Here is a 13,229-nt window from a genome sequence, read left to right on the forward strand (position 1 = left end):
AGGGTCCTGGGTGAGGGCTCTCTTGGGGTGGAGGGTCCCAGGGTGGAGCGCTGTCCTGGGGTAGAGGGTCCTGGGTGAGGGCTCTCTTGGGGTGGTGGGTCCCAGGGTGGAGCGGTGTCCTGGGGTGGAGCGCTGTCCTGGGGTGGAGGTTCCCAGGTGGAAGTGGAGAGCAGTAACTGCTGACTGAGCCCCGGGTACCCTGTGCCCTGTTCCCCACCGTGATTACAGACCGAGCTGACTCCAATCCGGGGAAGGTGTGCTATAAATAAACCCTCTGTTGGCTTTTCCTGACTTTACTTTGTCTTCAGAGTCAACCAAGCAGCTCAAGCAAGTCACACAACAGAGTGTCCTCCATGTCCCCTATGCAAGCAGCAAGCAGGGAGGTGGCAGCCACCCAAGTGGTCATTCTGATGGCCGTGAGGACAGGGTCTACAGGCCACACATAACAGCCGGTCCCCTGGCCTCTCCAAAGGCTCCTGGCCTAGCCAACACATTAAAAACCAAGACCTATTCTTGTGATAAAATCCCTTTAGAAAAGGATTTCAGTGTAAACTCAGGGATGTCAGGGGCATTCACATGCTGTGCAGAGAGCACCACCCTTTCCGACTCAAAGTAAGTGCTGGAACCTGCAGATGCGACTCCGCCAGGAAGAGGCCATGTCCGTGGGGTGTGTGTCCAGGCCTAATGACTTCCAAGTTGTAAGATGCAACACAGGCACAGACACACTGAGTACAACCAGGGAGGAGACGCATTCATTGGGTATGTCTCAGGAACTGAGGAACCAGGGAAAGCCGTGTTGTAGAATGTGACAAGGATGTGCCCCGTTCTCCTAGAGAGATGGAGAAAAAGGGAGATGGGAAGGGAAGGAGAGGAGAAGGGGAGGGGAGAGAGAGGGAGGGCATCGAGGGGGAGAGAGGGAAGGGTGGGGGAGAGAGGGAGGGAGAGGAGGAGAGAGGGGAGGGCAGAAAGAGAGGGAGGAGAGAGAAGGGGAGGAAGGAGGGGAGAAAAAGGGAAGGGAGTGGGGGTGAAAGAGAAGGATGAGAGGGGTAGAGAAAGAGGGAGGGTAGTGGGGAAGAAAGAGAAAGAGGTGAGGGGGAGAGAGAGGGAGGGGAGAGGGAGAGAGGGAGGGAGGGAAGAGGAAACAGGGAGGGAGGGGAGAGGGGGAGACAGGGAGGGGGGGAGAGGGAGAGGCAGCATGGAGAGTGACCCACCCCTGAGTGGTGCCGGAAGCCAGACATCAGTTCTCTAAACCACCCCCTGTAGCATTGTCCCCAATCCCTGAGACAGCCACCCTTTGCCAATGTTTTCATCCTCTCAGCACAAATAATCCAAAACTCCACAGACACTGAGGGCGTCGACCTCCCCGCAGGGTCCCAAGGCTGCAGACCTTTACAGAAGCACACTGCCGTGTGTCTCCCACGGAGCAGTCAGTGGGCCTGAACCACTGACCCTTAAGTTTTTATGCTTAGTAACATAAGGCCACATGAGACTGTGATGCATCCCTGCCCTTGGACGTTACGTCCGTCATTTCCCAGGACAGCAGTGTGAAACTGGGGCTGTGAGAGCAGCTTCTTCAGCTTAGTGACTTCCAGCCTTAGTGACTGACGTTGGGCAGGGTGTCCTGTCAGAGCTGTGTAGGCAGCCGGTCTGAGGAGCATGGTGGGGAGGTGGCACAGCGGGCCGGGGTCTTGCTGGGTGAGGAGCCCCTGCCCGGTCACTGCACGAGAACATGCACCTACCAAGCCAGCTTCCGGCCTGGGCTCTGGCCAGCGTCCATCCGACATCCCGAGGCCGCAGCCAAGGCCCTCCATGGGCGTGAGGCTCATTTGACGGGCCTGCCCATCGTCTCGTCTGGGCTGTGCCTTTCTTTGGCAGCAGGAAGAAGCATGCTGGCAGCTTACACACTTGTTCTCTGGTTCGTCAGAGAATCTTACACATGTCAAAATGGCATGGTCCAAAAAAACCCCACAAAATGTTCTCCAAGAAGCAAGACTCCTTCCACCAGCTCCTGTGCCCCCACTCCCCTCGGCCAGCCTGTGTATGCCCTGGACCCAGGGACGCCCCAGAAATATGTGGGGTCCCTCTGCTCAGCCTTGGACAGGCTACTTCTTTGTATTACATTCATGGTGGCATCAACAGAGATGAAGCCATGGCTCCAGGTAACCTCCACAACACAGCTTTAACGTCAGGAGAGCTGGCTTCACAAGGACTCGATGACAGACAAACATCCAACAGACATCCAGAGATGACGGGGGAAGAATTCGTTTTCCATACTATAATGTAAAAGTCTACAGATATGGTATAAACAAAGCCGGCTTTGGGCCAAACCATACCGTAACAAGTGTGAATCCTTCCTGGACAAGACATATCTCCATTTCCAAGCATCCAATAACCTGAGAATAACCGTTCCCCAGGGCTGTTCCTCACTTACAGGGAGGTTCATAAACCATGGTGCCTGGTGGCGCAGCCTGCAGCGCAGAGTGCTGCCGTCCACCGCTGCTTCCTTCAGGGGCACCACCCAGAGGGTGAGCAAAGTGGACAGCTGCTCAACCAAGTTTACAAATAAAACAATAAGTGAAGAAGAAACTGAGGTCAAGTCTGTTTTACTTGACCAACAGCCAACATGCATGGAAGCGGCAGCCAGGAGATCAGCCGACGGAGTGCATTGGCAAGTCGTCTTCAAAGGATTAAAAAAACAAAGACGTAACTTTGAGGACTAAGACGCACTTGACCCAAGCCGTGGTCTTGTCACCTGCCTCCTATGTGTGTGAAACCTTTTCACCTTCCTCCCCTGTACGTGAAACTGGACAGTGAAGACAGAGGAATGGCCACGTTCAACCTGTCGTACTGGAGATGAACACAACACACCGTGGCTGTCAGAAGACGAACCAAATCAGTGTCAGAGGAAACTGTCATGTGCCAGAGTCTGAACCCACCTCAACGGCTTTTCAGAGGCATGGAAGGAGATTGCTCATCTTTCTCCCACGGAGCAGCTGGTGGATTCGAACCAAGTGCCTTTGGGATTGCAATGTGGCTTCTTACCACTAGGCCATCAGAGCTCTCAGAACAGCAGCCAGAATGTTCTCTGGAAGCAGGGACTGTGAGACCGGGCTTACTTTGGACAAGTGGTCAGGAGAGACCCACTGCGAGGAAAGGGCATCCAGGGAGACCCCTGATGGACTGTCCTAACCACGGAGACATCTGTGGGAAACACCAACCACCGTGCCAATGGCACAGGTCAGGCGAGAGTGCTGCTGTCCTCATGGTCCCGGTGACAGAGGAACACTGAGAACTGCTGGAGGAGCAAACCAACCTCTCGTGGAAGTAGTGCAGCCGTGTGTTCCCCAGAAACCAGGAAGCTGAGAGGCCATAGCAACCAGTGGGCATGGTATCAGGAGGGCCAGGCCCTGGAGGAGGGCAGCAGGCTTGGGAGGGTCAAGGGGAAACCATCCACGAGACGGACTGGTGAGGCGCCTGCACCGACGGGCCTGCACACAGCAGAGATCGGGGAGGTGCACCTGTGGTCCGTGCCATTGACACCGACCTGACAGCACGAGGCAGCAGCCCCATGGCCCCCACAAACCTCGGCGACAGCAGTGACGAAGCCCGGGTGGTGGGACCCCGACTGGGACTGAGCCTGTCTCGTGGCAAAGGCGGGCCTTCCCACGTGCAGAAAGGGGCAGAGGTATTCCCCGGGCATGGGGCAGAGGCCCAGGGGACGGTGGCCTGTGGTCCTGGGACCTTCACAAAGCCAAGCTCCGGGAGAAAGACCGATGGTGCCGTATTTGCCGGCTGCAACCGAGCGCTGCTCTCTGATCAGAGCTCCTTCCCAGGACGCCTGGCTCACGTCTCAGGGATGGAAAGATACAGCACTCCAGAGTGGCTAGAACCTGCAGTTCTTGCCAGCTTAGTGCTAAGTCCCAGGCCCATGGTTACGGCACACTCAGCCTACACACCCGGCGTGGCCCTTATGGTTAACTGTAAGTGCATCACAGCAGCCTCTCTCGGCGGGCCAGGCGGCCGAGGGCTGCTCGCCCAGCTGCACACACGGTACCAACAGCATTCAGACCAGCTCTGCTCGCGCCTGTGCCACCTGCCTGATTAAATCACACTGCAGCTGAACACGCTGTGTGTGGATCATTTTCTACGGATTCGAGTTTAATTTAATAGCTTTTCCAGTAAAAATATCTACCAGCGAGCATTGCATTCTGGGTGGAAAACAACCAAAAGAGAGCCCAGTGTAATCAGAAGTCACCTTGAGGCATCAAGGTTAGGTACTTAACTGCTGACAAGAGGGTCGAAGGTTTGGAGCCAGCAGCAGGCACCCAGGAGAGCGATGAGCCACCCCCTCCCCGCCCCGATCCTGGAGAGATCACAGCCTTGGGGTCGCCCCCCACCCCAGGGCAGGAGAGCGATGAGCCCCCTGACCCTGGAAAGATCACAGCCTCAGGGTCACCTCCCACCCCGGGGCAGTTCCACACTGTCCTTCATGGCCAATGGAAGCAGAATTGGCTTGATGGGCAGGGTGTGTTTTATAATCAGAAGTGCACGCAGCACCTTCTAGCAGCGGCTCTGAGTGTTGGCTTAGCTTTCCTTGTCAGCACACCGAAGCCTGGAGCAGCAGCAGCAGCGATAGCCAGCCAAACCCCTGTCCTCTTCACTCCCCCTCACCCTCCACTTCGCTCTGCGCTGGCGGCATCCAAGTTGAATAATCCATGAAGCCTGCAGCATATCAGCACTCCCCTCTCCTGCTAAAGCCTGTCTCTCCCGTCCCTATGAAACAGCGGGCCCAGAAACTGTCGTGGAGAATTCACACGTCTCCTACCCACTTACAAATCTTTCCACATCCCAGAAAAATGTTCGCCAGCATGCAAAGAATGAGTGAGCTCAGATGGTGGGGGAGGCGCTCCACCTTCCACCCAGCAGGCCTTCCTCTGCTGCCCGACGTGGTCCACATGCGATGGGACGTGGTCCCAGGAAGCTGTGGGGACCTGGGTCCGGGAGAGGACAGGTCAGGGAGGAGGAGGAAAACCTTGATGTTGGGGCTTGTCTTCCCCCCTCCCACCCCAGGAAGTCCAACTTATCAGTGCACAGGTTAAGACAGGGCAGTGTTAACCAAGGTCTTGATGAACGCACGGCCCACGACTTGTTCAAGGGCACGACTAAGGATGGATTTCACCCCACAACCATCTGGGATGAGGTGCTTTTGAGCCACCATGTTTTCAAACTCGTCAGCATTAAATTCTGTCAAGCCCAGGGAACTTGAACTTGTCTACAGAGGGCCTTCATCACACACTCCTTGTTTTGAAGCTCGGTAGGGATGGACATTATGACCTGGCCAATGTGGACCATGGCCACTGTACCCTGGAGTTTTCCAAAGGCACCGCACACAGCTGTCTGGACCCTGTCAGCCCAGCACTGGACTTCTTGTTGATGTGAATGACATGGAAAGGATGCAGACGCACTGATGTGAAAACCAACTTTGCCACAACTTTTCACCACGTTCATGTTGGCACAAATACGGGCAGCCTCCAACGCTCCCGAAGAGACTGCTAATATTCATCCAACACCAGGCGGCCACAGAGTGAGAACTCACCCACTTCTGCCTTCTTCTGACCCAAGTCAAGGACCCGGATCTTGGCCTCAGGGACACGGCTGCAGAAGCGGAACTTAGGGCTTGTTTTAACAATACCAGTTACAGGGGGCGGGGCAGCAGCCCATGACAACACCGAGATCTTTGCAGCACCCAACAGGAAACACAAGCTCCCACTCCCACGCCTGCATAGTCCTTATATGGGGGTTGGGGGCTTGTCTTTTGATTAACAGACGTTGGGAGTTTTCTTAGGTGGAAGGAGAGAAGTTGTTATGTGCCGTCAAGTCACTTGCTACTCATAGCAACCCTATGTACAACAGCTCTGAACCCTGCTCTGTCCTGAGCCAATTTCAGTGTCTCTGACACACCTACTCCCTTTATCCCAGTCAGAGTCAATTCATCTCATCTGGGGCTCCCCTCTCTTACACTCAACCCTTCCAAACACGATGTCCTTCTCTAACGACTGGTCCCTCCTGGAAACAAGCCCAAAGTATGTGACACAGAGCTTCAGAATCCTCGCCTCCAAGGAGCAGGTCAATTTCACCCTCTCCAGGACAGGCCTATTTGTTCTCTTAGCAGTCCACGGTATGTTTAGTCCTCTTCTCCGGCACCACAACTCAAAGGTACCAATTTTTCTTCTATCATCTTTAGTCACTGTCCAGCTCTCTGATGCATAACAACTAATTGTGAAGACTATGGCCTGGATCAGGCGCATCTTGGTCTCTAGACTGACATCATTGCTCCTCAGCACTCTGGAGGGGTCCCTGACAGCAGACTTTCCCAATATAATTCCTCTTTTGATTTCCTGGCTGCTGGTACCAACAGTATTGATTGAGGAACCAAGCAAGCTGAAGCTGTTAACATCTCCTCCATCTATCACGATGTGGCCAATTGGCCCAGTGGTAAGAGAAACAGATAATGGAATTACAAATATAAGGCACATCACAGAAACACAACCACAAGTAAAGAAATGAGTTTTGTGTCTTTCAAAGACAATATTGCATAAATACGCCAAAAATAAGCAAATTTAGCATATGTTATTACAAACTGTCTATTGAGGCCTTATTTTTATTTTTTATGACTCTCTGAATATCTCATAAAATCCGGTCAGCAACTCTCGCTGAAAGTGGGAGCACTGGGTGCACACCCCTCCCCCTGCTCCTGATTTGCATGGATCACATGCCTGGTGGGGCCAAAGCCGCCATGTCTGCTTCCCGTGACTGTGGTCAAGTTTGCTCAAGTTAATTGCCTTTTAGCTGTCCTGATAACAGTCCTCTCATATTTACTGTATTACGATCCCCATTCATCCTTCAGGAAAAAAAAATATAAACTGCCATCGAGTTACCACTAACTCAGGCCTCCCACGGGTCAAAGCAGGCTCTTTTGCCAACCCTCCACCTGTCCAAGCGTGAAAGCCTTTTTCAAGGAATAGCCTCTCCTAGCAACATGTCCAGAGTGTGTGAGGTGGAGCTTCATTCTCCTGGCCTCCAAGAAACACTCTGGCTGCAACTCCTCCAAGACATAATGTTTGTTCTTTTGGCTGTCTGTGGAAAGTTCAGTCCTCCAACACCACAGCTCAAAGCCATTAAAAAGCGGGGGACGGGGAGATTAACATGTGTGAAGAACCACACAAACAAACCCACAAAGTGAGCCTTTTTCCTCCTCTACATCCCACCACCACTGGCTCCCGCCTAGAGACCTGTCCTCACGGGTCCACAGGTGTCTTCAGCAGAAAGGCCAAGAACAGTTCCAACAGCCCCCCACCCCCCCAACCAATGACCCTTTCCCTAACTCAGCCACTTCACCCATGGACACGCTCACACTGAGATCTGACAGTAGTGACTCCAACCACTTTACATTCATTCTCTCCTGGGAAACTGTTCAAAGTGGAAGGAATACAGACATCATCCTTTCAGGGACTAAAGGGGTCCTGATGGTGTAGTGGGCTCATCCTGAGATGCTCCCTGGCAGGTCGGCAGTTCAAATCCACCAGTAGCTCTAAGCGAGAAAGATAAATCGTCTCCTCCCATAAAGACATGTCAAGGGTCAGAACCCACTGATGGCGGTGGGCTTGGGTTTAATGGAGCCCTAGCAAGGCTGCAAAGGTAGAGGCCGGTATTTCCAACTGACCCAGCAGCCCTGCGAGAGAGCGAGCGTGAGCTGCTTGAGTAAGGTAAACACGTCCCTGGAGGCAACTCTGCTCTGGAACCAGAGGTCACCCCTAATCTCAGCAGTGGCTTTGAGCTTGTTTGGGAGATCTCAGCCCTTCCTCCTGTTCCACTCCCCCACCTTCTTGGGGAGCCCTGCTGAGACCCTCACACAGGGTGAAAGGCTGCACTGAGGGGCCCTTCTGGGGTAGAGATCCTGGGCAGAAGTTCTGGGGCTGGCCTGGGGTGGGAAATGCTCCCTAGCTCGGACACTGCCTGGGCTCTGGGGGTGACTGAGAACTGGGAACTCACTCACAGATGCTGGTACTTCTGATAAGGAAGATGGATGTTGATGGCCTGGCCAGATGAAAGCCACTCCATCTCAGCAAACAGAGCTGGTCTTATCATATGGAAGCATCTGGAACACAGGCTGGGAGAACTGATCCGTGGCATGCAGGAAGGTCTCTGAGCACTTACCAGGCTGCGGCCTGAAGGAGATCTCGAGAGCTTTCGGTTTCTAGAGTGGTCATCTCTACACAGGATCCCAAGGGGGAACAATAGGAACCTGAGACCACCCCTCTTATCCAGCACGGACGCTGACCGAGTGAGCACCATCAGTGTCCACAGCCCTCACATGATCCTAACTCATGGAACCTCAGTGGTGCATGGGTTACGTTCTGCTCACTGGGAGGCTGGCGGTGAGGACCCTTTGGCCAAGGCAGTCCTTTCCTGTGAGGGGTCAGAGCTGCAGAAACCCTCTGGGGCAGTTCCACTCTGCTCCCCAGCGCCACGATGAGTCCCTACATCTACAAGATCGCTCCAAAAGGAAGGCAAAGCCAGGGCCACAGAGCTGTGCCAACGGTGGTGTGCTGTCCTGGGATGGACAGAGCTGGGATGGACAGAGCTGGGGTGGACAGAGCTGTGCCAGTGGCGGAGCGCGGTCCTGGGATGGAAAGCTGGACATCTGAGCAGGAGTGGCTGTCTTGCCTTTCTCCAGACTAACCGTGCCGTCGAATCAGAACCGTCTCACAGCTCCCCCTCTGGCGGGCTTTACAGCCTGTAAATCACACAAGAGGAGATGCCCCACTTTTCTCTCGTGGAGCAACTGGTGGATTCACACCAAATGCCTTCAGTTCGGCAAAGCCTAGCTATAAGGGGCCGCACTATCAACCCAAAGGTCCGTGGTTGGAATCCACCAGCTGGTCTAAGGGAGAAGGATGGACAATCTCCTCCTGTGCAAGCAGTGACTGGATTTCAACCCCCGACCTTTGGGTGCCAGCCCAACACATAACCTGCTATGTCACCAGGGTTCCCTGCTTACACACTCATTAACCCTTTGAGCGAGGAACTGGCATGATTCCCATCTTACAGAGAAGAAAGGACTCAAGGGTCAGAGGACCCGCCTGCCTGGGAAAGACGCAGCTGAGAGCTCAGCATAGGCGCATCTGCTCCAACGCAGAAATTCACTTCCAGACAAAGACTGTTACAACCATGTCAGGTAGTGGAGCCCATTCCCCAAACACCCACAGAGCAAATGACAGTAAACAACGACACTTTCCCACTGTACCAGTCACTGCCACTCGCCTGATGACCACACAACTCCACAAGGTGACCATCAGTGACAGGAACACGTTCTCACATTGAGAGCTGCTGAAACCACTTCCAGAGGGAGGGCCCAGACACATCATTCCTCCTCCTGGGCGTCCGCTGCCCGACCCCCACCCACCTGTCAGGCAAGCGAGTGGGTGAGCGGGAGGCCCATGCCCTCCTAGTCACAGGCCCAGCCCTAGATCAGAGCCTTTTGGAGTGAGTGTCCTGTAGGCACAAGTTGGTGCCAGGCAGCATTTCCTTGTGATGGCCAGCCACCTGGCCTCTGGGTGGGCCACAGGGACCCCCTGCAGAGACAGTTACGCAGACTCAACGTAAGATGATATTCCTATGCTGCTTCCCAGCCTCCCCACCCGCAAGCATGTGCCAACGCTGTGTGCTGCGTGTGAAGTGAAGGGAAGCTGAGTACCAGCCAGGAGTCTGCATCTCCCTGGGAATCTCTTTACTAAAGACCGAGTCACTGTAATCGATTGGCAGTGACCACAGCTCTGGGCGTGAGCGTGGCAGAGATCAGGACGACGGGACTGAACAGGGTCCGGTGCAGAGCTGCTACTCACGGGGCTGTTCCGTGTCAGTCAGCTCGACAGCTCTTACCAACAGCTGTCGCTTTACTTACTGTACACCGGGTACCACTGGCCCACAGGACTGTGGGTTTCAGAAGGCAAACATTTTAAAAGGTCCTGCAGTTCCAGGATGCAGATGCTAAGAAAATATGGAGAACAGCATTTGTCTTCTTCTAAGCCGGGTTGTCCTGTTCAATACCCCAAACAGGATTAAGTCCTGGGTCAGGACTTTACAATTTCCGCCTCCGTCTCAGACTACTGTCGACTTTCCACGCTGGGATGTCCATGATCCTGGGACATGACTTGTCACGAGGGACAAAGGAACAGGTGGCCCCCTGGGAACCCACAGGAAGTCAGGGAGCCAGGCAGGTAGACGGAGGCCACACCGCATACACGTGCTGCCAATTGTACCCCTTCCCTGAACCAGCACCGCCAGGACTTCCAAGGCCTGTGATTCGGGAACCTGCAAGGCTCCAGAAAACCCCCTATGACTGGACTGACGTCACGGTAAGTTAGAAACTCTGAAGTTGTCAAGGATTTACTTTTCTTTGGCTCCACATCAACAGTCAGCAATCAGAACACGTGTTTGCACTGGACAAATGCTTAGCAGCAGCTAGCATGGAATCTGAAAAGGAATGCGGCCCTTTGTTGTTGTTGTTTTTTTTTAAAATTTTATTATTTTGTTTGTGTGTGTGTGTACCATCAAATCAGATCTGACAGGTATAGGAGGAGATGGCCCCTCCTTCTCCGGCAGAGCATCTGGTGGATTGGAACCACGTATCTCTGGGATTGCAGTGCAGCTTCTTGCCACTAGGCCACCAGAGCTCCCTGAAAGCAGCCCTTTGGAGGACTAAGGCTCCAGCCGTGGTCTCCTCACACACATGTAACTGTGGACAGTGGAAAAGGGGAAGGAGGAATGCCTGCATTCAAAACGTGTTGGCCAACAATATTTCATGTGCCGCGGACTGGCAGAAGGAAGGAGCAAGCTGGAAGAAGCAGAGCCGGGGTGTTCCTTGAGGGCGACTGAGGTGTGACTACATCTCCATCGCTTTGGGCCTCCTTCAAAGTGAGGGGCCCGCCCCTGGAGCAGGACAGCACTGGCCACTGGAAACAAGGAAGACCTCTATGAGATGGACATCAGATGACCTGGCTGTAACAACAGGCTTCCTGAAACACCACAATGGCTGAAGGATGGCCTGGGGCTGCTGTGAGTAACGTCCTCAGAGTCAGAGCTGACTCCATTACACCTAACAGCAACCAGCAGGGCCTGAAACACAAGCCCTCTCAGAAGTTAGCTGGTCCGCCTTCAGGACACAAGCCCTCTCAGAAGTTAGCTGGTCCGCCTTCAGGACACAAGCCCTCTCACAGAAGTTAGCTGGTCCATCTCCCACAGAGCCTCAGCTCGGGTGGTTTCCCCAGCAAGACTGAGGAGAGCAGATGACATCTTCCTAGAGGTACCACAGCACAGCAAGGGGACAAGAGTGTGAGGGACACAGTGGCAAGGCTGACCACAGCTTCCATTGTTCTCTGCAGCCACCAGTCTGGCCTGTCAACACATGCTGCTCTTAGAGGTAACAATCCTTTGAGTCTGTTCACCTTCTACATATTCCCCTGGCTCATTTATCCAGAGGGAGCTCTGGGAAGGAACTGTGCTGCCAGTGCAAAGGTACACGGCTCGAATCCACCGATTGTCCTGCAGGAGACAGACTGGCAATCTCCTCCCACTCAAGCAATTAAGTGCCTTTGAAAACCTGCTGGAGGGTCAGCTTTGCACTGTTTCCGACTTGAGGGTACACAGTAACTTAATCCAGGCTCTCTAGAAATGTTTTCACAGCGACCACGTCCTTTGGATGGCCTCTGCTCCAGCTGACTTCAGCCCCCCCCCCCAACCCCAAGCACTCTTCTTTGGGACCTCTGCCCCCAGTTCATCCTGCCAGATCTCCTACAGAGAAGAGTGCTGGCCATGATCCCTGACCTCAGCAGGATGGACATCGAGCACCCTGTCTGGGCATCACCCAGTCCTGGAGGTGTTTACTCCTGGGGGAGATGAGGGCGCCCAGCACACTTGGCACCTGGATGAAGCAGGAAGTCAAAGCTTATTTTATGAAACTTGCCTTTCTGGCCCTTCTCCGTGATTTCTGTCCCCACTGGGTTGAAAGCACCCCTGGACGTCCATGTGTAAGCAGAGTTCTTCCCCAGAAGAGAACACACAGTCTTTGACTTCGAAGCGAGCTCAGTGACATCCTCCTGGAAACTTTTACAGGAGCGTTCCCTGCCGCATCGGGACCTATTTCCGAGCTTTGCTTAAAAATCACTGATTGTTTCCAAGCTGCACGGTGTGGATTCAGGCCGGATTCGAGGCAGCGCAGACAAAGAACCCAGTTGACATTGCCATGAGCGACCTGCCCTCGCCCCGGCACCTCACAGAGGTAGCCCTCTCCAAGGCAGCATCCCCGTGCCTGTCACAACAAGATCTGGTATCGCAATTTAAAAAACGAGCTGTCGGCCGTGGCTCTGGAGACTGGGAAATGACAAGATGAGGGACAGGAGCAGAGGACACAGCCCGCCGGGTTTCGGGCAAACCTGCCTTCCGCCCGCAGCTGCGGCGGCGTTGCATCAGGCGCTGGCTGCGGAGCCCGGAGCCCTGGCCGGGCCGAGCGCAGGGCCGCCGCCGCTGCCTGCGGGCTCCATTCGCTCTGGCTTCAAAGACCCCGCTGATCTCCCCGGTCAGAAGGCTGTGCGTCTCCGGGCACCGCTCGGGTACACCTGGCGGCCACCGGCGTGGGCAGCCCCGAGCCCGGAGGCTGTGCGGGTCCTCCGCGCGCCGCACCAGGGACCGAGCAGCGCAGCCCCCAAGCCTGGCCGGCGGCATGTGCACCATCATTAGGGAGTCGGTGCCCGCAGGGGAGCTGAGGGCCAGCCCGGCCACTGCCACGCCACGAGCCGAACGCCCCAAGCCGTCTGCGGTGGCATCCCCGGACACCAGACAGACCTCCCGCAACTTTGTGAACTGGCCCACACGGGCCGGTCCTCCAGCAGACCCGCCGCCCCGGCCCTCGGAGCGAATGCCCGCGTGTCCAGCCCCGCGGCGGCCCCACCTGCGCCCGGCGGTGACATACCTCCAGCCGGCTCAGACTGGAGCTCTTGGAGCGCGACTTCTTGCGGAGGTAGACCGAGAAGAACCTGCGCACCGTGAACTTCTTCATGCCCACGTCCATGGCCCGCGGCGGGGCCCCGCGCCGGGCAGGAGCAGCCGCGGGGCCCGCGGGAGGCTCGGGCATCCCCGCGCCCGGGCGTCACCTCCAGGGGCGCGCGACC

General features: G+C 55.2%; 1 protein-coding gene across 3 annotated transcripts in view; it reads right to left on the reverse strand.

Moving 5' to 3' along the window:
- Positions 1-13,229, reverse strand: part of RPS6KA2 (ribosomal protein S6 kinase, 90kDa, polypeptide 2) — a 336,292-nt gene that overhangs the window by 121,811 nt on the left and 201,252 nt on the right. Inside the window, exon 1 of one of the 3 annotated variants that reach the window (XM_006882781.1) lies at positions 13,031-13,191. The exons of the other annotated variants lie outside the window; for them this stretch is intronic. Within the exon in view, the coding sequence (XP_006882843.1) occupies positions 13,031-13,129 (99 nt within the window). The 5' untranslated portion in view covers positions 13,130-13,191. Of the gene's footprint in view, positions 1-13,030; positions 13,192-13,229 lie in introns of those variants that run through there. 3 annotated transcript variants of the gene reach the window in all.

The sequence above is a fragment of the Elephantulus edwardii genome, unplaced genomic scaffold (assembly GCF_000299155.1).
Source record: "Elephantulus edwardii isolate Elephantulus edwardi_28Jun2011 unplaced genomic scaffold, EleEdw1.0 scaffold00024, whole genome shotgun sequence".
Taxonomy (NCBI): domain Eukaryota; kingdom Metazoa; phylum Chordata; class Mammalia; order Macroscelidea; family Macroscelididae; genus Elephantulus; species Elephantulus edwardii.